At 41.3% G+C, this 22,794-nt stretch overlaps 1 protein-coding gene across 1 annotated transcript in view; it reads right to left on the bottom strand.

Annotated features, from left to right (window-relative positions):
• The window catches only part of LOC306709742 (protein shisa-9-like), a gene marked incomplete at both ends in the record, with an annotated part of 84,671 nt that overhangs the window by 50,647 nt on the left and 11,230 nt on the right, over positions 1-22,794 (bottom strand). The window contains one exon of the mRNA XM_079178009.1: positions 303-418. Within this exon, the coding sequence (XP_079034135.1) occupies positions 303-418 (116 nt within the window). The remainder of the gene's footprint in view (positions 1-302; positions 419-22,794) is intronic.

Below are 22,794 nucleotides of genomic sequence, written 5' to 3'. Positions count from 1 at the left end.
CTAAACGCCTGTGGCGACTGACAAAAATAAACGCGGTGGTGGTGGCATTTTATGCAAGTGCTTGCTTCCATACATACAATGGGTATCGATTGAAGTACAAAAACAAAAAAGTAGAAGTACTATATTGGTATCAGTATCATAATGTAGGTGTTGTACATTTTAAACAGTATAGTCCTAATGCAAACCCATTCAAATGCACAGACACACACACACACACACACACACACACATACAGACACACATACAGACACACACACACACACACACACACAGACACACACACACACACGCGGAGGACTGACCGTTGTTGGAGCGTAGTGATCTGGTGGAGATGCCGTTGGTCCCTATAGGATGATGAACCCCTGTTCCATCCACCAGTCCTGCCTCCCCTGGCTGCTTCATAAGCTCTGTCAGAGTCCTGGAGGGAGGAAGTAAAACACACATTTACTCACTTACAAAATCATCCTGCGTATACAAACAGAATAGTAATAAAAAGTGTCCTCACAAAAGAAAGGCAGAGAGAGAAGAAAGAGAGCGCTGTCTGGTAGATGAGAGACCCTTTGAGACGCTATTAGTGTTAAAGAGATGTGATGGAACAGAATGAGAAAGATGATAAAAGATTGGAAAAATAAACACATGTTCATGAGACATAATGTGAAAATCCATTATTAAAAAGGTAGCCAAACAGCGTAATAGCTCTACCTGAGGACAAAGACAAGTTTGAGGCAGATTGTTCACGTCTATAAGAACTAACCCAAACAGAAACCGCTCAGAATTAAATTCAAGAAAGTGGAATCGAGGATGAAAAGCATGAGTCTCTGGATGTTTGCCAACAGGGAGCATCAATCATTTATATAAAAAATAAAACAACTTCCACTTGCCATCTTTCATTGTTTGATGCCTTTGAACAAGTTCTGATGCGTCCTCAAAACTGGAACACAGGCAGGAAACATGCAGTTTTAACTCCTTCGGAGCAAACACAACCTGCAGTACTGCAGTGTTTTTTTAATCAGACAAAAAGTAGTTGGTCGATTTTATTCTGGACAGATTATTTTGTCTGTTCTGTGCAAGATGGAAGAGGAAAAAGTGTGGTTTCAGCCAAGTGATCTGATTCGTCAAAGTGTGTCTCATACAAAGCTGCATCGCTGTCACATGAGTGATTGCGGTTTAATTGCTTCAGTAACCAAACCTGGTGGAAACCGAAAGGATATCAAATGCCCTTTTGGGGAGTCAGCCAAATGTTTTTTTAATAAAGCGATGAAAAAAAGAAAACATATCAAAAACCTGCTGTAAATAGGTCACTCGTATAAAAAGCTGTATTCTATTCCCTCCTCTTTGACCTCATTAATTAGTTTAGAAAACTTTCCAGCATTTGCTCACAATAACAAGGACTAAAAACAGGGGAACGCTCAGCATCAACATGCAGCCATTGACAAGGAAATTAAAGCAACATAGTCAACAAATCAGCTGTGACCTGAGAGTTGCTATCAAGAGACCCATAAATATTTCCTCACTGTTAATCTCACTGTTGAAACCCCGAACGCAGCCTCCTAAAATGCAGCAGAGCAAATGTCTTTTTATTAGCCCGCTGTGAGATGATTGCCTGTGGTCATGGGAGCAGTATGCATAAACACATGAACCTCTGTACTATATAATGTAATTCTACACAGTAGACTTGCAATAGGCACTTGGTACAAGGTGCCAGAGTGAAAGTTTCTTTTTTTTTTTTTTTTGCATGTTTGTGTAATTTGATCCCAAATGAAGCGACAAGATATTACGAAAACTAAATGGAAACGATCAGCTGTTTTTATCTTTATGGGCTATTTATCCACCAAATATGAGAAGCAATCAATTCAGGAGCTCTTGAAAAGATCCACCGAGGCGAAAACTAACAAATTAACTGACAGGGTAGAAAACATGCTCTCTTTGGCTCCGGAAATTAGACGGTACAATTCAATCTCTACGAAACACCAAAGAAATGCTCACTGATGCTGTTGGGAGAGTTCAAGTGACAGCACAGCCCCAAATCAAAAGCATCAGGCAGGAAAAGTCTGAAAGTAAATTGGTATTTCTTTCCACTCCCTTGACATTCTTCTCACTGCTAAGGCGCTATTAAGCAATCCTCAGCTGCTCCAGTGGACTGTGGTTGTACTGGCCAGATCCCTGGTGTGCGTGTGAAAAAAAAATACCCGGCTCAGCAAAAACTTAAATAAATTAACGTCAGGAGAAAAGTTTGAAGTTTGATATTACACTCCTGCTGACGTGACAAGTCCTCTCCTCTGGCAAATGCTGTGTAAACATGTACGCGCTTAGTGTTGGAGTTTATTCTTGAAACATTTGAGGCTTGAAGGATACAACGAAACTTGTAACGATTTCCATGTGGAAATTAGTGCATTGATGGCACATGCAAGGGCGATAAATACCCATAAAATGTGTCCTCATACTGTATAGCATGGGCAGTGTGTGCCACAGGAGCACATATGCTGTACCCACACATGCATCTCAACTGCCCTTTGCAGTTTCTGCTTGCCAGCTAATCCATTTTCTCTCTCCCGTCTCATTAATATCTGTCCACTTACATTGCAATACTTCATTTGTCTTCCACACTCCCCCAGCCCCCCCATTCTGTAGGCCGTATCTCTCGGCACTCTCTCGCCACCCCCCGCCCGCCCGCTCGCTCTCTTGCTTTCGTCCCCTTGAGAATGCTCAAGAGCGCTATTGTTGAGTGCTTGTTGTTCTCTAACACCCTCAATCTCCCTGGAAACATCTTCTCTTTCTTTTTCTCCTCTTCTAATCCCGTCTGTCTTATCTTCTCAACTTCCTGCGTCGGACTCCATTCCCCTTCTCTTATCTTTGCCCCCCTTCTTCGTCTTCTTCGTCGCTACGAGTCTTTTATTTTTTTATCTCTCCCTGTATCGCTTCCCCGACCCTCCGTCTCTCTTTCATCTCCTCTTAGCCCTCTGATTCTGACGCTCTTGCACGGTCACATCGTTGCGCCTGGTCCGTCTCACCCTTTGGCCCAGTTCCTATTTCCTCCCCTCTTCTCTCTTTCTCTCTTCCCCTTTAGTATTCTCAGCCCTTCCTCCCTCGTTTCTTTTCCCCTCCCAGAGGAAAGTGTCACATAAACTATTTTAACTTGCAATATTAGCACTCATGAAATAATACAGAGTGATATGAGAACATCAAAGCCCCCATGTTGGTGCACACACACACAAACATAATCAATAAATGACTCCAGAATATGATAAATAATAAAGTAATGGCATGCATCTAGCAACAGCTTTCATCTCTACCAGCTCTTCACCGCATCGTTCTGACAAATGGCTGCTTACGTTGTGGAGCAATTCAGACACTGTGTGGACCCCGCTTCAGAATAGCATCCGCCCAGTGTACATGCAGCACTTCACACAACACACACTTCTAGCACAGGCCCACACACAACAATGCGTTCAGTATATACCACAGGCCCTCTAAATTCTGGAAGAACTTATATTCAAATGCTGTCTGCTTTTCTAAAAGATGGGCATGTTATAAGATGCTGATCGGTTTAACCGATCTTCTCTTTAAAAGAGTGTGAAGTAGTTGCACAGCCTCTGGACCTGAAACTAGGCTGTTTCGGTTGAGCTGATGTTACTGGCATTTTAGTCTTTGAAAACAGTTTTATAATGGCCTTAGTCAAGCTTTTGATAATAGATAGATAGATAGATAGATAGATGTATACTTTATTCATCCCCAGGGGGACATTTGTTTGTGGCAGCAGCAAACGAAGTTACAGAGTAAACATAAAAATATGAAAGGTGAGAGATGCTCAATATATACGATACAATAAGATAACAGAGCAGAATGTAATACATTTAAATAAAAATGCACAGTATATACAATAAAATAGAATGGTATTAAATGAACTAACTAGGTAAAAAACAGTAGTGCAAGGATCACCAACAGCAAACAACAACAGTCCAGCAGTGTTGCAGTCAATTGAAGGGTGATTTGGCCAGAGGTGGTTTGTTATAAAGTCTTATTGCAGTTGGCAGGAATGTTCTCCTGTATCTGTCCGTGTGACAGCGGAGCTGGATCAGTCTGTTGGAGAAAGTGCTCCGCTGTCCCTGCAGTAGATGGTGGAGAGGGTGATCCGGGTTATCCAATATGGATAATAGTTTCTTCAGTGTCCTCCTCTCCACCACCTGTTACGGATGTTTATTTGTTTGCATTAAGGTAAATGTAGGATTTATTGATTTTGCAGCTTGGCCATGGACTGCTGCAGGAATGAGTCATAAAATGCGTACTCATGCCACTGTGGTGTAGTTTGTTTATAGCCTTACGTCAACTTTTTTTATTCCTGACGATTGCGTTCACGCTTCAAAATTCATCAAAGTGGGATTCATTTGTGAAGATAATGTTGCTGAACAAAATGTGTCATAAATGTGTGTTTGCCACAGAGCTTATTTTCAGCAACTGATCCAAAATCCAACTTCTGGAGTTAGATACAAAAATACATCATCCCTGCAGCACTCTATAGCAGCGACTAAAAAACAGGATATCTCCGCCCATGTTGCTTTAGTTTGAACCTTTGTTTTAAAATCTGCCTCTTATAAAGACCCCAGAGTGAGAAGATTATGCTGGAAGGATGTATAGCACAAATGATTTATTAGTGGCGTCTGACAGATTTATGGATACTATGTTCTAGGAATGTATTATTTGTATCTAATTTTGCTGAACCGTAGGTGTATTTTTATTATGCGTAATTGGTACAATGTCATCGTGCCCCAAACACCTACATTAAGTCAAACAACAGCTGGCCTCTAAACAGCACCAGTCCAGGATGTACCCTGCCTCTCACGCAGTGCATGCTGGGACAGCCCACAATGTAGTTTCACACCCCAAAGTCAAACTACAGAAATGTTCATTATGACTTTTAAAACAGGTGCTCTTACTTTTTGCCCATATTTCAATCTTTTTTTTAATTAATCATAATACAACTTACTTTATTCACTTATAACATCTTCCTCATGTTTATACAGTAAAGACAAAGGCTATTTCGCAAAAATGGTGTCAACTTTCTTCATATGGAAAACTCTCAACGGTTACATTTTATGAAGCGTTGTTTTCTACATTAAGTATTGTTAATTAGTTTCATGAGGTTTGCATTCACACAATACCAGATGAGGCTAATTTCCTGTTAAATTACTTGAAAAATGTATTTCATGCAAGAGGAGATGAATTGAATAGTGAACAGATGTACAGGGACTGTATATTTCAAAAGTCATAAACAAAAATGATTTAGCCAAAGGCTGTAAATATCCGCCACAGAGAGTTTTAATCCTGTGTGGTTTGTTGGAACTTCTGGAAAACTCCACAGAAACATATCCGGGCAGTCTGACAAGCTTAAAGTTCCCATGGAAGGGTGAGCAGAGTGCTGTTTGATCCCACATATTTAAGTGTCTTCTGTAAAAACAGTAGCTAGGGAGGATCCTGCCGCGGATCTGGAACAAAGATGCGGATCTCTATCATCCCACACATCAACATTGTCATCGCCAGGGCCTTACCGCTAACATGGCTTCAAATCACATAATAAACCGAGCAGCAGTCTTCATGATATACATATCATTTACTCTCAGTTCATTAGGTACTGTACACTTGAGCTAATGCAATTAGATACACAATTAGAGTATTAAAAGAACTGATAATTGAGTCTGTGTAATGTGTTGTATGTCAAACTGCTTCATTAGATACCATTATCAAAAGAACAAATAATGCAATCGTCTGAAAGCACGAGAAGTCGCTGTGAATGTACCCTTGAACACTGTTCTGTCATCAGTAAGTACTCCAAGAGAGCAGCTAAAGGCTAACTTTATGAGCTCATGGAAGCGCTCATTGTTTTGTTGTTAACAGTAAACTCAAAACGGTGATTAAGGGTTCCAGCACTTGCTCACTTGTTGTTTGCACACTCTGCTGCATGCACATTGGCAAAGGCCTGTCGATTGAGTGAGTGGATTTTGAAAGAATTCAATCTGCAAGCAATAAAGAAACACATTTTGCAATTTGCCAACTCCAGACGAGAGGAGAGGGCAACTATTTTTTTTGGTCAAATTGGTCAAATTGCAAATCAATGCTGAAACAAAACCCCTTTGTGTTTGTCGGTGTATCCCAGTCTTGCAGTGGCCCGGTCCTGGTTGTATAACTAAATGTGCACTATTGCTTTCAATTGTCAAAGTGCGTTTCGTTCTAAAAATAAAGTGAGAAAAACACCCCACGGTCATGTAATAAGACATTCAGTATTGTTCTGCACACAAACACATTTACTCCCCTGGGTCTGTAGCACAGCATTTTGTAGCTGAATCACTCTTCACTGTCACAGCAGGTTAGTTTATATTACAAGGCCCCCCACAGATGATTCCAGGGCCCTGTAACCTAGCATGGGACCGCGCATGGAGATACAACCCTGCTGTTTTCAAACAGGGGCGGTGTATAATTGTTTGTGACGTGGCTCCCCACCCGACCAACCAACACACAAACACAAAGACACAGATCGTGCTCACACACCCGCACACACACACACATACACACACAGCTGCGGGCGTCCTACCTACAGTTGTGCGTAGAGGGAGTTAAGTGACTCACCTTTCATTCTCATTGGTGGTAAACTAGAGGGGTTACAGTGGGAGGGAATTGTTTGTTGTGTGTGTGTGTGTGTGTGTGTAGGTGTGTGTGTGTGTGTGTGTGTGTGGTGGATAACAATGATTTCATGTTGAATCCTCTGAGGCAGGGCAAGGGAATTATAAAATTAGGGAATGAGCAAGCGGAGGATGAATAACAGTTTATGACCATGTGGGGGCTGTATTTTCTCTGTCCTGTCTCTCGTATTTCACTATTAATTAGATATGTGAGACCCCATAACGCTAAACAAATAACCAAGCGCCTTCTTCATTATGACCGAATGATCTGATTTTCCACCTACTTGTTACAATATTACATACTGCGCCTGAGTGTTTTGTTTTTCTACTTCAACAATGATACAATTAAGTTGGTGTCCATTCTCCTTCATGTTAATTGCAATGAGCAGCTTTTTGTGAAGAGTGTGATTGTTATGTAAATTGAATTAAAGTTCATAGTCATTGTTCCAAAACTGTTGCCTCTGAATGGGCGGTTTGAACTGGAATGACAAATGAAGCCTTTTGTAAGTAAGAGGAGAGGCAGAAAGAGATATTCACATGTAGCACAGTGTGTGTGTGTGTGTGTGTGTGTGTGTGTGTGTGTGTGTGTGGGGGGGGGGGATGGGGGGGGGGGGGGGGGGGGGGGGTAGCTGTAGTTTCATCCATCTCTTCATCTCTCTCTCCTTCTTTTTGTCTTATGGTGTCATAAAGTGATGGAGCAAACACTCTTCATCAGTGATTCACTGCACAATATCCCACCACTGCTATCAGAGGGAGGCAATACACACACACACACACACACACACACACACACACACACACACACACACACACACACAGCCAGATTCCCACACCCAGATAGTAGGCTAAATGGACACTGTAGCGGCACAAGTGGAAGCATGTATTTACTCAAAGGGGGTCTGTTACACCAGTCCCTCTGACACACAAACATTTGCATTTGCGCACACACACACACACAGATATGCTGTGGCTGCCAGATAGTGCACCCTTGTAGGCTTGGTACAGAGCCTGGATCTGTCTCCCACCCTGCTATACCCCTATTAGAGCTGACAGCTGCCAAATAATGTCCCTTGGCATGGCTGAGCGCCTGCCGTGCCAGGGCCGGTTTGTGTTCATGCATACTAGCCCCTCATCCACTTTCATGAGTGTGTTTACGTGTGTGTAACCTCACGTCGGAAGAGCTTTTTGAACCAAAAGTGGTGCCTGAATATTCACAAATAGAGATATACTACCTCAAATATGTGTGTACTACAAAGTAACAGAGTTCAGAGGCAGAAGCATGGCACATGCTGGGTCAACGGAGAACAATCCCAGTGGACCAGTCAATCAAAACCATGATGAAAGCAGTAGCTTTTAAAAATGAGAAGTATCAATATTATGCCCTCAAGGACTTGAAACTTTCTATACAAAAAGCAGTTTTTACTTTGTTCATCGTGTCTGATAAGGAGAAGCCTGAATTAAGGTCACCGTATGTTGTCCGTCATTAGTGCTCCTCTCATCTCCGTTTCATAAATCTCCAAAAATGTTACAGGAATGACAAAGATCCTGGCCGAGTTTGATTCACAAGAATTTTGCTACATACATTTATAGACCACGGTGCCGGGATTTAGCAGTAAAATAATAATAATAAAATGAACAAATTCAAAGCCAGCATGCTGGAAGCGGCATGAACCAGTTGCTGGCAGGATCTCAGCGCTGAGGCTGTAGTGTTGCTAAAGATGATGTCACAGAAAATACCATATGTCAACCCCTGAGTCACTGCCTGCACTCATTATTTTTGGGCCGTCTTTATTTTAGAAACAACAAAACACACACACACACACAAAGATTCACTCTCCTCAAGGGATTTGTTCTCAAACATTCATCAGTGTGACGCACACATAACCCACGCATGAATACACCTACACTCAGACACACATTTGTCAGCAGAATATTTATCATCCTGTGCAGCCTTTGACAGTATGGGTGATGCACAGGTACTCAGTACGCTATGATCCCACCCTCGTCCATCATTACACTGAGATAGACAGAATGTTATTGATCTGTTTTATCAGATATCTATCAATGTCTGAACCACTCATTAGGAGAGCCCATAGAGGGGTCGATCAAATAGAATAGATACAGTAGATGTATGCAATTTCTAACTAATCTACCATTGTTTCAACCAGCATGTGGCTGTTTTGACTTTTTTTCATAATTCAAATTCAGACTATTTAGGCATACATGTGCTAAAGCAGCCTTTATTTTGTATGTTGAAAAGAGTTTTCCACAATGTATGGTGGTAGACTCTGCATCTTGAATTAAATGTATTATGGGGCTAAATATAACAGTTCCTTCATCCTAACATTTGATGCAGCCAGTGAGATCGACATCCCATCCATCCTTTTGACATGGACAATGGGATCAATTCACCCTTTCACGCGTGCTATGGATGGACCCATGTGGGCCGAACACGCAACCTGTACACGCCATGTACTGTAAATATCAGGTTAGCGTGAGGGCAACATTGATGAATTAGCAATACCACAGCACTCTGTCATCAGTGCACTGGGACAGGCTCTGGTAAATGGTGTTAGTGGTGTGTGAACGGCAGAGTTAAGTGACCTTGGATTACGACCGCGGGCGCGGACACATGGCGCTGCCATGGCCAGTGCGGTGTTCATTCAGGGAGCTGTTTGCTCAATTCTGGAAGGTGAGACACACAGACACACACACACACACACACACACACACACACACACACACACACACACACACACACACACACACAGACTCGCACAATTCAAAATAAACTACAGGATGGATGGATGAATGGAAGATCTTAACTGTGCTCAATTTGGATGCAGTTTACATGAGCAATTGGCAGCTCCGCGTCTCCCTGATGGGTGCTATTAGTGGATGAGGGGATGCAGCTGGTCAGCCAGCAATGTGAACCATCAATGGACATGCAAACAGTTTGAGTAGATACTGTGCTGCATGAGTGCACATCTACAGATCCTATTTCAGGTCCATGTGAGTTTCACATCATGTCAGATTAATGATTCAATAACTTTGATTTACCTTTTTAGTGTTGTTGAATTGATGTAGGCCCTATATAAAATCAATATGTGAACATAGGACACTCTATCAATACAACTCTCATGTTGGTGTGCTAAATAGGAAGCTACAGGCAGCAGCTGGTTAGCTTTGCTTAGCATAAAGTCTGGAAACGACGGTAGACAAACATGCCTGACTCCAACCAAATGTTAAAAAAGAAACAAAGACTCTAGGGAGTTACTGTGCCCGGCCAAGAAAGGTTAATCAGTAAGCTTAAGCGGAGCTGCTCGGTGAATTTTGTTTTTTTCCGACGGAGCCAGGCTAGCTGTTTCCAGGCTTTATGCTAAGCTAATCTCCCCTGCTGCTGGCTGTAGCTTCACATTTGGTGGACGGTTATTAGAGTGATATTGTTCTTCTCATTTAACTTTCAGCAAGAAAGTGAATAAGCTTGTACCCAAAAAGAATCGTTTAAAACAGCCCTTCGAAACTTGTTCAACAATCTTTATACATCCTGGTAAGAACTAGCTGACAGTGTAGAATTCCAGCCAGATAAGTAAAGGTGGTTTGTAATAGTATTATTTAAAAGGTTTTGGATAATTTACCCCAGAAAACATGCACTTAACATCAGTGATTTAACAGCAGTCTCATACTGCAGCCAGCCACCGGTGGTTGATCGAGATGTTTTGGCTTCACTTTCGGGGGAGCTGTCCTGTCGTCCATATTTATACAGTCTGTGCTTATAACCCTGTGTTATCTTTTCTTTGTTGTATTCTTAATCTCCAAAGACGAAACCAACTTTGTCTACTCGCTGTGGCTGTATTGTTCACACAGCTAAAACAAAACAAACTCAGTGCTAATCTGTTTGACGCAGTACAATAAAATTGATGCAATGCAATGTAATGTAACAGGAAGCAACACTATAAAAAGCTTTGCAATGAGCGCAACAGAAGTGGGAGCCAGGAGTCAACCTGTGTTTAGCTCATGACACGTATTCGCTCAAGCACGGATATTCCCTTCACACTGCATTCAGCTCAAAGTTCAGCCTTGACATCAAAGCTATGCGCAATATGTAGTTTGTCACACACACACAAACACACAAACACACACACACACAAACACTTACAGAGAGTGCAAGGACACTCTGACAATGCGGTATAATACACTAATGGATAAGCAAGTCACACAGCCAATTTTTGCTCCTCATTTTTTCATTAAAATCAAACACTCACACACATGTACAGTAAGTTTGATCTTGGCTTTTCCCTTGACATGAGTGAGTGTGTACCTACGGGGCGGGTCATATCAATAACTGTAATCTATCAACCTGTCCCACTTGACTGCTTCTAATTCCTGCCACACACATCTCTCTCTCTCTCTTTATTTCTCTGTCTCTATACAACCCATCTACCTCGGTCTTCTTCCGCATCATCTTTGAGACATCGAGTGTTGAAGTGGTCCATTTCACTTGAGCCACTTTCACTTTTGAAGTCTTTCAGCCAGCAAATTATCATTTCTCTCTTTATACTCGGCAGACTCTCGTTGTCTTTTTTTCCCCACCGCCTGTGAAAGTTTAGATATCATTTTCAGCCATTTAGCCATTTTGTTTTCTCTTGCCTCGCTTTCATGAGATCACTTGACTTCGCTTGTCCTTCGTTTTAAAATGCTTTCAAAAATGTTATTCCAAAGGGCACAAAGGAAACGATGCATTTTCAATAGGTGCTTGCTGAACATTTTGCAACCTCCATTCGATGGTGTTGATCATTTCCAAGACTTTTCTTCCCATGTCTTCTATCTTTCCCACTCCCTGCTTTTCCTGTCTTTCTCCACAATCGCTGCATATATTCCTTCAGCGGACAATAGCCTTGATTCCCATTGATTTTACTGTACTTAAATTATGTTTCTCTTTTATTTTTAAATGCTAAAAAAAAACATTAAATCAATTCCCATGTCCTCGATGTCCCACACTGACAAACAGACACTTCAGTGGAAGTGGAGAGAAGAGACGAGGGAAGAATAGATTAATGGAGCGATAGTATAAAAAAAATTAACTCGCTCAGTCCACTCTTTTGATAAAATGGCAATTAACCAATCTATTTCACTGGTTAATCTCAATCTCTTTTCCCAAGCTTTCTATTTTGCTCAAATTCTCTCTCTCTCTCTCTCTCTCTCTCTCTCTCTCTCTCTCTCTCTCTCTTTCTGCTCCTGTTTTCTTCTGTCGTCTGCTTGTTTCTCTTTTTAATGGCTCTCTAACTCTGAAGACTATCTCCCATTCCTCTACATTCATTTTATGTCCATCGCTCTTTCCTCACCTTCCACTCTCTCTATTTTTTTTGTTTCTCCTTATCTCCGGTGCCTCCTGACTCTCTCTCTCTCTCTCTCTCTCTCTCTCTCTCTCTCTGTTACGTGTGCTGTTTAGCTGCGCTTAGCTTCACCTGTCAGCTTGGATCAGGGCTGTGGAGCAGCAACATGACAAACTGCCCTCTGATTCACTTACACACACACACACACACACACATATATATATATGAGCGCACACACTTGTAGCGTCTTCTCAGAAAAATCCCCCACCCCCCTTCTTTTCCTTATCTCTGTGTCTTTCACTGGCTTATTGCTTTGAGTTGATGCACAGGCATGGCTTTAGCTTTCAGTTACACAGAGGCCTGTCTTCGTACAAACAATTTAAAGGAATATACTGTGCTTTTTGGTTTTTCCAATTGGCCTATTGGTCAATTTATCTAGGTGTGAAAACAGACACCAAAATGTGTTCCTGGATCGTGTGCACTCAATGTTCAACTACAAACAGCAACAAATGCAGCTTGTGGTAACAGTGAGTGTATTATCTCAAACTCAGTATGTTTGTGGGAGAAACAAGTTATGTTATGATACAAACATTTTATTGCAATTTTATAAATAAAAAAGTGTTTTGAGCACAGTCTATTTTATTGTATATATTGTGCATTTTTATATTTAATATTTGTACTGTTATTTGTATTGCTTTTGCTTTTTTTTGCTGTTTCCCTGTACCATAAATGCTGCTGTAGCAAACAAAATCATCATGGGAAATGTATCCAGTGTTTTTTGGAGGTTGACACGGACAGTACTAGGAAATAGAAGTCAGGATATCTCAGCAGCTGCTGCTTTGAGTTTGTCTCTCGCAACTTTGCAAGTGACTGTAACCTAATGGAAGGGCAACACTAGGTCTGTTGGGTAGCCTACCCCTTTAATTCATAAGCACAGTGAATGAGTATGGTGGCACCCCAGAAATTGTCCAAAAACTAAAACTGTTTACATACTGAGCAGTTGTTTTTTTAAGTCAACAACACACACACACACACACACACACACACACCATAATCACCACGTTTTTATGTAAATAACACATGCATGGTGTCCTAAGGCCTCAGAGGCGCAAAGGTCATTCTCTGCCATGGGCTGATATTTGAAGTGAAAAATGCCCATGCATAAGCAGTTTTGTTAATATACTTGTCTTTTGAATTAACTACAAACAACAGACCATACCTCACGTTTTAAAGCTGTAAGAGTGTGTACTGTGGATTATTGTGTGGAAGCTGCTCTTTATCCATCCACGACAAAACAAGCAAAATGCCCCAAATGCAGAATAGGCTTCTGCTTGATTTGCGACGATAGAGACACAAGTAACATAAAAAATACAAACGCGTTTGTTTCCAGTGTACGAACTCTGTTCTGGAGCTGGTTTGTGGGTTTTACAGTCTAACACACTATTACGCAGGTGGCTTATGAAAAGGTAATAAATACAAAATTCAGAGCAACAACTATTGCCTCCATGCGGCGGCTTGCAGTTAACGGTGTCAACAGTGGAAACAACGGCAACAGCACTGACGGAGCTAACAGTGTTGACATGAGGGGGAACCGGAGCTTTGTTGTACATGCCGTGTAAGCGCAGCGCAGAGCAGGGTCAGTCAGATAGCTAGTGGGACACGCTCACATGCACTAATATGCATTAAAAGGCACACAAGGCCAGTCCAACTATGTCAACAAAGCACAGAGAGGCTTAGGACAACAGCGCACACACACACACACACACACACACACACAGAGAGTGACTTCATTCTCTGCTCAGATAAACAATACTCCAATATATCCTCACATAAAAGATTCTTTTTTTGACTCTATAATATATGTACGTGTGACATGTTGCTGGCACAAACAAAACATGGAAACAGGGAGACATGCTGGGGGAAAGAGCATTGATTGGGAGTCTTAGAAAGGGTCCTATAGCTCTCACAGAAAGGCAGGGCCATAAATCTACTTAATGGCTGGAGATATTAGCATGAGCTAAGCTGGTGGGGTAGTCATCACTTAGAGGAAAGAGGAAGGTAGAGATGGATGGAGGGAGGGACACAGACAGACAAAGAGGGGATGAGAACAGCGGAAAGTGGTTTATTATATGTGCTTACGTGCACGTAAATGAAGGCCTGTAAACATATTGATGAAGGTAAACACGCACACACACACACACACACACACACACAGAAGGAGGTCTCTACATACAGACACGCAGAGGCTGGACTGAATCGCACAAAATGTTGCCCATCACCAAAATTCTAAAGTTTGCCGCTTGTCTACTGTCAGATGTATTGGCAGCAAGATATTCTCTTTATCTAATACATGGACTATTACTAAACAATAACTATAATTATAACTAAATATGTGTGTCATTTGTTCAGGTTCTGTTGTACACAACAGCAAAAACATTAAAAGGTAAAAAAAAGCATATTTACAATTATGATAAGTTGAGAAATAACCTTTCATCCATATCTTTGATGATACAGTATAACGTGTGAACGAATAGCTACGATTTCCATGAAGAACTGCTAAATCGGTCATCAACAAAGGAACAAGCGTGCATATGAATGCAAACATGTGGTCCCGAATAAAAGGTACCCTGTGGAGTGTTTTCTAAACAAACAAACGTTTACCTCAGCAAAACATATTGTGTGCATCCTTGAGGCTGAAAAATAAAATCCCTCCTCAGCAGGACTGTGTGTGTGTGTATGCGTGTTTACATACCTGTGATATGTTATCTTGCACACTTGTACATGACACATTGACTCCCGATGGAGTTTTGGAAACACACACACATACACACACACAAGCCACGTGCGTGTTGAGAGAGATGAGAGATTAGATTGGGTTGCTGTTGTGGTTTACTACATTCAGAAGCATAAGCACAATGTTAGGGCACAGTAAAGTGTGACGGGAAACTACAAATCCCACCATGCCATTAAACAACAGGCTTTTCCTGCTGATAATCTGCAGTGTTTTGAGTGTGATGCAGACTTTATTTGCTCCGTTTCCCAGAATAATCTAAGAAGTGTCGGAGGGCTGTCAACAGGGCAGAAGTGCTTTTGAAACTCTTTTTTTGAGTGTCCTCCACTGCTGGAGATGGAAGAAAGACGAGGGAATGTAAAAAGACAAGTCAGCAAGCAAAAGACGGGGAGGGGGTGACAATTGTAGCCTGAAAAGCCCCGTCAGTTTGTATTGTGGGATGTCAGGGCTCTGCAATGACAAATTGTCTCCACTTTGTCATGGTGATAATGTTCAACAAAACACCGACCATCTATTCCATACTGACACAATATAAATGCTTGCTTAAACAGCCTTCTTTGTTTCTATTTATCATTTCAGGGTGTCTATTGATTTCCCCTCTGACTGAATAAGAGGCAGGAATAAACATAACTAAGCTAAGTAATACAATTGCAGTACATTGTTTTTAGTCACACTTCCTGCTCTCTCCTGACTCTACTTCACTGGTCACTTCTGATATTTCCCCTGATGCTGCTCATCAATTCATTGCATATTAGCTCTGTTTGGTACATGGAGGGAACAAGGCATATACACACCTACATATATATATATATATGTAGGTGTGTATATATTGTATACCGTAAACAAAATGCATGCCTTAATGCATTATGAACGGTTAAAGCACTTTTTTTTTTAATGTTTTGTTGAATAAACCCAAAAATGATTTGTTTGGTAACATAAATCCCTTTTGCTACACTCGGACAAATGACTTTGAAGCCTTGCAGCGTGTAATTTGCTTCCATCTCTCCAATTTTTCGGTCACTTCTAACAGTCAGTTGTCCAATAGATTTTCAAACATCCTCTTTCGCTTTTTTATTATGGCATGACAGAATACTTAACTCTTGCCTTAAAATCTCAGCTGGCAGTGTTTACTCTTGTTTTCAACATCTGGTTTGCTGTCTACTTCCTTTCTGCCACAACATGTATGCAGCATATATGGCGATCCTCCATCCTCCCTTAAGATTTATCACATCATTTGAACAACAGCAAGGAGGAGAGGAAGCCTGTGGCTGGAATGTAAATGTCCCTTTACATTTCACTTCACAGTGGTTCATAACGCTAAACACACCGAATGGAGGAGAGACGGAGAGGCTGATGAATGAGTGGAAAGAAGGTAATAAAAGAGGAAAGAAGAAGCGAAGGACACATGAGGGCTGCCTGCTCATCAAAAATCATGAGAGAACAAGAGGAGGAGGTCACACAACTTCCCCTGTGTCTGTCTTTTATATTCTACTCCTCAGTCTTCCTCAGTCTTCCTCAGTGTTCCCAATGGCTGAAATGTGTAAGTTGCTGCAGCTGCTGGGAGTTAAAGTCTGTCAAGAATGGGTATTGCGTAATTATGGCTTTGTGTTTGTGAAATGTAAAAAATCCTGGCATAAGTGGGTTGCGTCTCTCACAAATTGACATCTGCACAGAAAGAAAATAATAGGAAGATTGCTCAGAGATCCAGCTGGCTGCAAAACAAACATTATATGCATCGTTTGATCATTTACATTACATCTCGTCGGGCATACCTCTGTAATTAAGGGTTGATTTGACCTTTAAATTGACTCTAAACTATAAAAGGGTTCCTACAGCCTGAAAATGGAGGGAAAACACATTAGAAATAGATGGGAAAGGACTCAGGAGTACTCTAAAGTAAGTAGCTAGAATTTACTGTATACATCCGAGGGATGCTTCCTTAAAACATTTGGAGATACATAGAGGATATTTCAGGTAAATATATGAGGAAAATGATGTTGCCACTTTAACATATAGGTGTGGTGTGGATTGTTCTCCCGGATGACAAATGACCTTTTTTGTTCATTTAGAGCGCAGGACTTCTTGGCTAATGTCATCAAATGTGCATCCCCGCATTAGTTTGCGTTCTCATGCTTCTACTGAATTAATCATTCTGTCAATTCACAACCTGTCTCCTTTACTAGAAGAAACAATAATTAAAGCAGGCTGGGTTTTTTTTGTGTCGGGATCCTGGTGACAAAGCGTTGTCGCCGTCTGGTTGTCAGTGCTGGCTGTGCCTTAATGTTCAAGACAGAGGCTTCATTAACATTTGAGAAAATATCTTTATTAATATCCATTCAGGATGGTATAAATGAATCAACATAAAAAGAAAACCATGGTATTGTGTGTCCCTTTTCCACGTTCCTTCTATATTTTACAAACCTACCCCCTTCTTCTCACATTCTCTTCCCATCTACCTCATTATTTTATCTTTGTGTTCTCTATTTGCTTCTGAAGCTTTCGGCCTCTGTTTCCCCCCAAATCTCTCACCTGTTGGCTTGTGTTATGTAACCATGTTTCTGTGCCTCAGTGCTCCACTTTGGTAAGGAGATTAAAGGACCCTGTATGGTTAAACAGTGCAGCTGAGCACTGGGATAGAGTGCTGGGTTTGTTGGTTATGGGGACCAACAGTAACTAGTGTTTTTATTCCCTCACTGAGGACGGAGCAGGAATGAACAGCGTACATGAAGTGACTTTGTTTCCTGGAGCAATAGATGAACTCTAGAGTGCTTGTTTCACATCCGCCACTGTGTAACTTGACTGAATAGTCTAAACATGAATGGCTCTTTTGTTGTCATTATACCTGAGTGGACATTCTTTAGTGTGGTTACCACTGCCAACTCTCCCATAATCACAGTAGAGAATGTCCTAAAGGGTTTAGTCCTTGCTAATGCATGCATTGGTGCTTTCTGTTTTACTGGCAGTAAATGGAAATTTAAAAAAAGGAAAGAAAATTGCTATAACACATTGGTTATGATAACAGTTGGCGCTGTGGAAAGTAATAGAGGTTATACTTGTCATACGACTTAAACAACTATCAAAACGTTTTTTGGGGCCACTTGGACAACAAACTCTTCACCTGTAAAGGTTGCTCACTTTGGTTACTGTTTGTTTGAAATGTTGTGCTAACTGGGTCAATGGATTTATCAGAGCTTTTCAATAAACATCTGCATGCTGTGACTTACAACGACACAGGAAAGTGCGGTAAAGTAAAGAAACACCCGGAGTGGAGTCCTGCAGGATTGAGTCCCAAAGCCCGGAAATGAGTTGACATGTTTGCACTTCCGGTTCCTTTGTCTCATAGTCGATGGGTTTTTGAATGTATTTTTGGTTAGATGCCTGATATAAGGTCTGGGGTAGACATAACATGAACATGTCGTTCCGCTAAATGAGACTACTAAACGTCATCACGCCGAACGCGACCCGACCTTAAGCTTACTGGTGGTGACATCATGCGACGGTGGGGTAGTTTGTTATTAGTAACCTTGTCGCGGTTGTATTTACACTTCAAAAATCTAAAGGCGGTGTTCATTTGTGAAGATTATCTCGCTGAACAAAACTTGTAAGCACTGTTCCTGAGACGGGATCTAATTAATTCATCATTGAGTCCAACTGGACGCTTCTGCCAAATTTGAAGAAAATCCCTCCAGGTGTTTCTGAGATATCGCATTCACAAGAATAGACGGACGGAAACAAAATGCTTCGTCGCTGGCGCTGGCGTGTAGGAATATAAATATTTATAAGGCTCTTTGAAAACCAGGACTAATGTAAGGTGATAACCAAATCAACACTTATCTACAGGCGAGTATGTAGGGTGTTCCCACACATGCAAATATCAGAAAAAGCCTTTCCCTTTCTACTTGCCAATTATTTTCAAATGGCTTAACACACTGCAGCCTGAGTATATCCCAGACATGCTGTTTTCTTTTCAAGATTACGCTCCTGGTGCATCCATTCTGTCCTCTAGGGTTGGCCTTTTGGATGTTAGAAGGCCAGGATCTGCAGTAGAAAGAGCATTTAATATCTCTGTTTGCACCCCTCAGAGCAACCTGCCAGAGAGCCTGAGGGCAACAGAGTCTGACGATCATCCTTTGAAGGGTGGTCTCTCTAATAACCAGGGTCATCAGTTAAACTAGCCGCATACAGCGGATTCGACTATTTAACAAGCACAGACTGAATATGCCTTCAGTGTTATATTAGCAAGTAATGTGGGGTTAGAAACCAGAGGGGTCAGGCAGGCTGGGGAGTTTATGAGGAAGATGGCAGAGGAGGGGAAAGGAGGGAAAGGAGAGCAGGGGAAGAGGCGTAAAATGGGGATGAAGATGATGGATTAAAAGAGAAACGACTGGAGAGACGGAGGAGCGGACGGATAAGATGAGTTGCATTTTGACCATCATTGCTGTCATGTAGAGATGAGGAATCTCACTTCCCCTGTCATTTTCTGTCGACTGTTATTTCACAGTGGCCCATTGGGGATGCTATATTGTTTTCACTGCAGCTCAAGGACAGGAAATCAAACTCTATTTCCCTCTCTTGCTCCCCTGTCCACCTATTTGGCTATTATTCTCTCTTTCTGTCCCTCATGTAGCGTCAGTGTTGCATCATGAAGACATTTAAAACGTTGATAGAGCATCGGTATAATTAGAACACATATTGACTGGGTCACTCCTGCCAAATGTGTGTGTGTGCGTATGTGTGTTTGGGCATGTGTGCAGTACGACTAAAATTCAGACTAATGACCCTGAGAGCAATCATGATGCAAAGGTTTTGAGGAACTCTGACTTTTTACAATTGCATTATAGTCCCCCAAGTTAAACATTTAGTTAGTTGCAATCTTGCATCTGGTGTTTATAAAACAATATGTTGTCACACTAAAATCTGGTGTTATTAGTATTCGGTGCAATTGTTACACTACAAAAGTGCATGATTCACATGGTTTACAAAAAAAAAAACTATAAATGAAGACAGTACTTGGCACAACACTGGCATCATTGTGACCAGCTGAAAAAAATATAAAAATTGGAAAGAGTTGACAGTCAGAGTATTAGAAAACCGGGCACATCTCCAGCGATGATGGGATGCTTCCAAAGTACTTAGAAAGACGCAGGTAAAATACTGAATTCAATATTTGCTGTTGACTCTGCAGACAGCACAGTGGCTCTTGTGTACTATGATGACAGTGTCATCACGCGTTGTAACTGCAGGCCTGAATCATGATTGATTTTCATTATAGCTCAGGCACTGTGTTATTAATCCCGAGTGCAAAGAACAAACACAATCCTGTTCAGTATACAGATAGCAGAGATACACTCTGCGGCTTTTTTGTTGTTGTAATGCACACAGGCTTTTGTGGCATGTTTTAATATAATACAATACTGGAAGTGAGGGCGAGTAAGTGTCAGATATATTATTTATTATGTTGTACTCTTCTAGTCTGATTTGAACTAACTGCTGCCTTGAGTGTAACAGAAAAGCTCTATTTCGAGATAGCAAAGGTTAAGCGCAGCTCTGTGTTGTTGTTGTTGTTGCAGTTATTGTGGATGTTACTGTGTGCGTTAGTATGAGAATGAGCATGTATGTGGGTCAGAGGTGGGGGATTCAAGGGAGGCGAGCAGACGACAAAATGATAAAGTGGCGGTATCGACTGTAGACCCTGAACCCATCACGGTCTCATCAATCATGTGACATGTTACACACAACAACATACAGAGTAAAACCCCGATTAGCTGCCGTGGGAATGCGAGTAACATATTGTATGAAGCAAATCCTAAACCAGACACACGTGGTAATAGTCCACATTTAAAACCATTACTGTAAATTATCTATTTTTTAACTGGAAATGGGAAACAAGACTCAAATTTGTGGGACACTCGCACTGTAATACATTCAGCCGTTTGATTCAGTTTTGCATTCTGGGTCAATTTTGGATGAGTACAGCAACTATAGTGTGGTGTTTTGTTTCTGACTGCAACAACAAAGCAATTGGAATTTTGCATTACACTGATGTATTATTCTCCGTGTCCTGATTTAGACCCTTTTGCAACAAACAAACAAACTGAGCAAATAAGAACAAATATTTCTCTGAAACAGGGTTAAAATATTCGAACGAATATATAAGGAACAGCAGTGGAAGAGGTACTCAAATCTTTTATTTAAGTAAAAGTAGCAGTCCCACAGTTTAGGGACACTCTTTTACAAGTTAAAGTCATGCAAAGAAAATTGTATTCAAGTAATGGTGCATAAATGTAATAGCATCAAAGTTATGATTATTGATAAATATGTCACCTTAACGTTGCAGCTGGTAAATGTTGTGATCATTTTATTTGATGGGTAGCTTGTCAATTTCCTTCTTTATCCAGCTGGGAAAAAAATGGAAACTTTCTTGTTTCAACTTTTACTTTCCCTCTCTGTCTCCTTTTTCTCTCTGTCTGTCAGCTGGTATGAGAAGATGAATAACCCGGCTTTTTGGCCGAAAGGTGAGAAACGACTGCCGAGATTGGTCTCAACATATATAGGCACTGCACTCTGCAGCCTGTCGCTACAAGTTTCTGTGTGGTATTGTGCATATAGGTGAAAAATGTGTGTGTGTGTGTGTGTGTGTGTGTGTGTGTGTGTGTGTGTGTGTGTGTGTGTGTGTGTGTGTGTGTGTGTGTGTGTGTGTAGGTGAGTGCTTGCTGGTGCTAGTTTAGAAAAAAAAGAGGGTTAGTAGTTTTGAGGAGCAGCCCATGTAGAGAAATATCTATTCTTAAAATGTGACCATTATGAATGATACGTGCTTAAAAAAAACACTAATTTATTTGATTAATTGACAATGGCTGCAATAATGTCTCTATGCATCTTACTTGCTACACACTGTACCGTGTATGTTCTCCTATCATAGCACAAAAAAAAAACATTGGAAAAGAAATGGGGCGGAGAGGACAAGAGAAAGAATGGTGAGACAGAGAGAGAGAGAGAGAGAGAGAGAGAGAGAGAGAGAGAGAGAGAGAGAGAAACAGAGCATGTTAGCGACAAAGAGAGACCAACGGGGAACGAGACAAGCACAAGCATACGAATATGAAAAGCAAACAGAACATGAACGAGGATGATGGTAGGAGATGAAAGTAAAGAGCAAAGTAAAGAAGTGAAATCCTCCTCGCTGCGCCATCCTGTTCCCCCTTCTGAGTTTCCCCCTCATCCACACTCTTGTTTCATCCTCGTCCCTGCACAATGCTGAAGATGTACGGCGGTTTTGGGCGATACTAGCGAGCAGGTAATTATTTTTTGGACTATAAAGAAAAGGAATGGCTGGAGATGGGAGGATAGGGATGGATGGTGAAGGCTGAAGGAAGAGAAGGGAGGGGGGGGGAGATGAGTGTCAAAGGGGATGGATCTCTTTCTCTTGTTTAATCTCTGTGTTTAAGTTTAAGCTTTCCTGTGGGTGCGATGGTGTTTAGAGATTAGAGCTGAGATGTGATTACTAAAGCAAAGAGCCACGATGGGTAGAGGATGAGAGGGGAAGGATGGGAAAGAAAGCAAGAGAGGGAGAACAACAACAACAACACAGACTTACAGCTACATGCAGCAAAGCAAATCGGTTGAGGTCCATTACTAATAACAACCTGTATGAAATGATAGCGTACACCGTAATAAATAAGAGCTGTATTGTCTCATTAGCAAGAGTGCTGTCATGATCTGCAGATACATGATGATGAGAACAGCGATAGAACGTGTTAGATGATTGTACACAGGATTTATAATAGTGATCAGTTATGAAGGGTATTAAATGGTGGAATTTTGCATCAAAATCTGTTTATTTCACTGGATCAGTGCAATATTTTCACGCCAGGTTCGACTTTGGTGAACCTCGCCACGCGGACCTGCGTCATTGACCATTGGCACAGTGCTGCCCTTTCAAAGAATGGACAATAATCAGTGAGCCCAACATGAATTACAGCATCCATTGTTATGCAGT

The sequence above is a fragment of the Pholis gunnellus genome (assembly GCF_910591455.1).
Source record: "Pholis gunnellus genome assembly, chromosome: 17".
In the NCBI taxonomy this organism is placed as follows: Eukaryota; Metazoa; Chordata; class Actinopteri; order Perciformes; family Pholidae; genus Pholis; species Pholis gunnellus.
The sequence above is the reverse complement of the archived record's forward strand: the minus strand, read 5'-3'. Positions and strand labels throughout refer to the sequence as shown.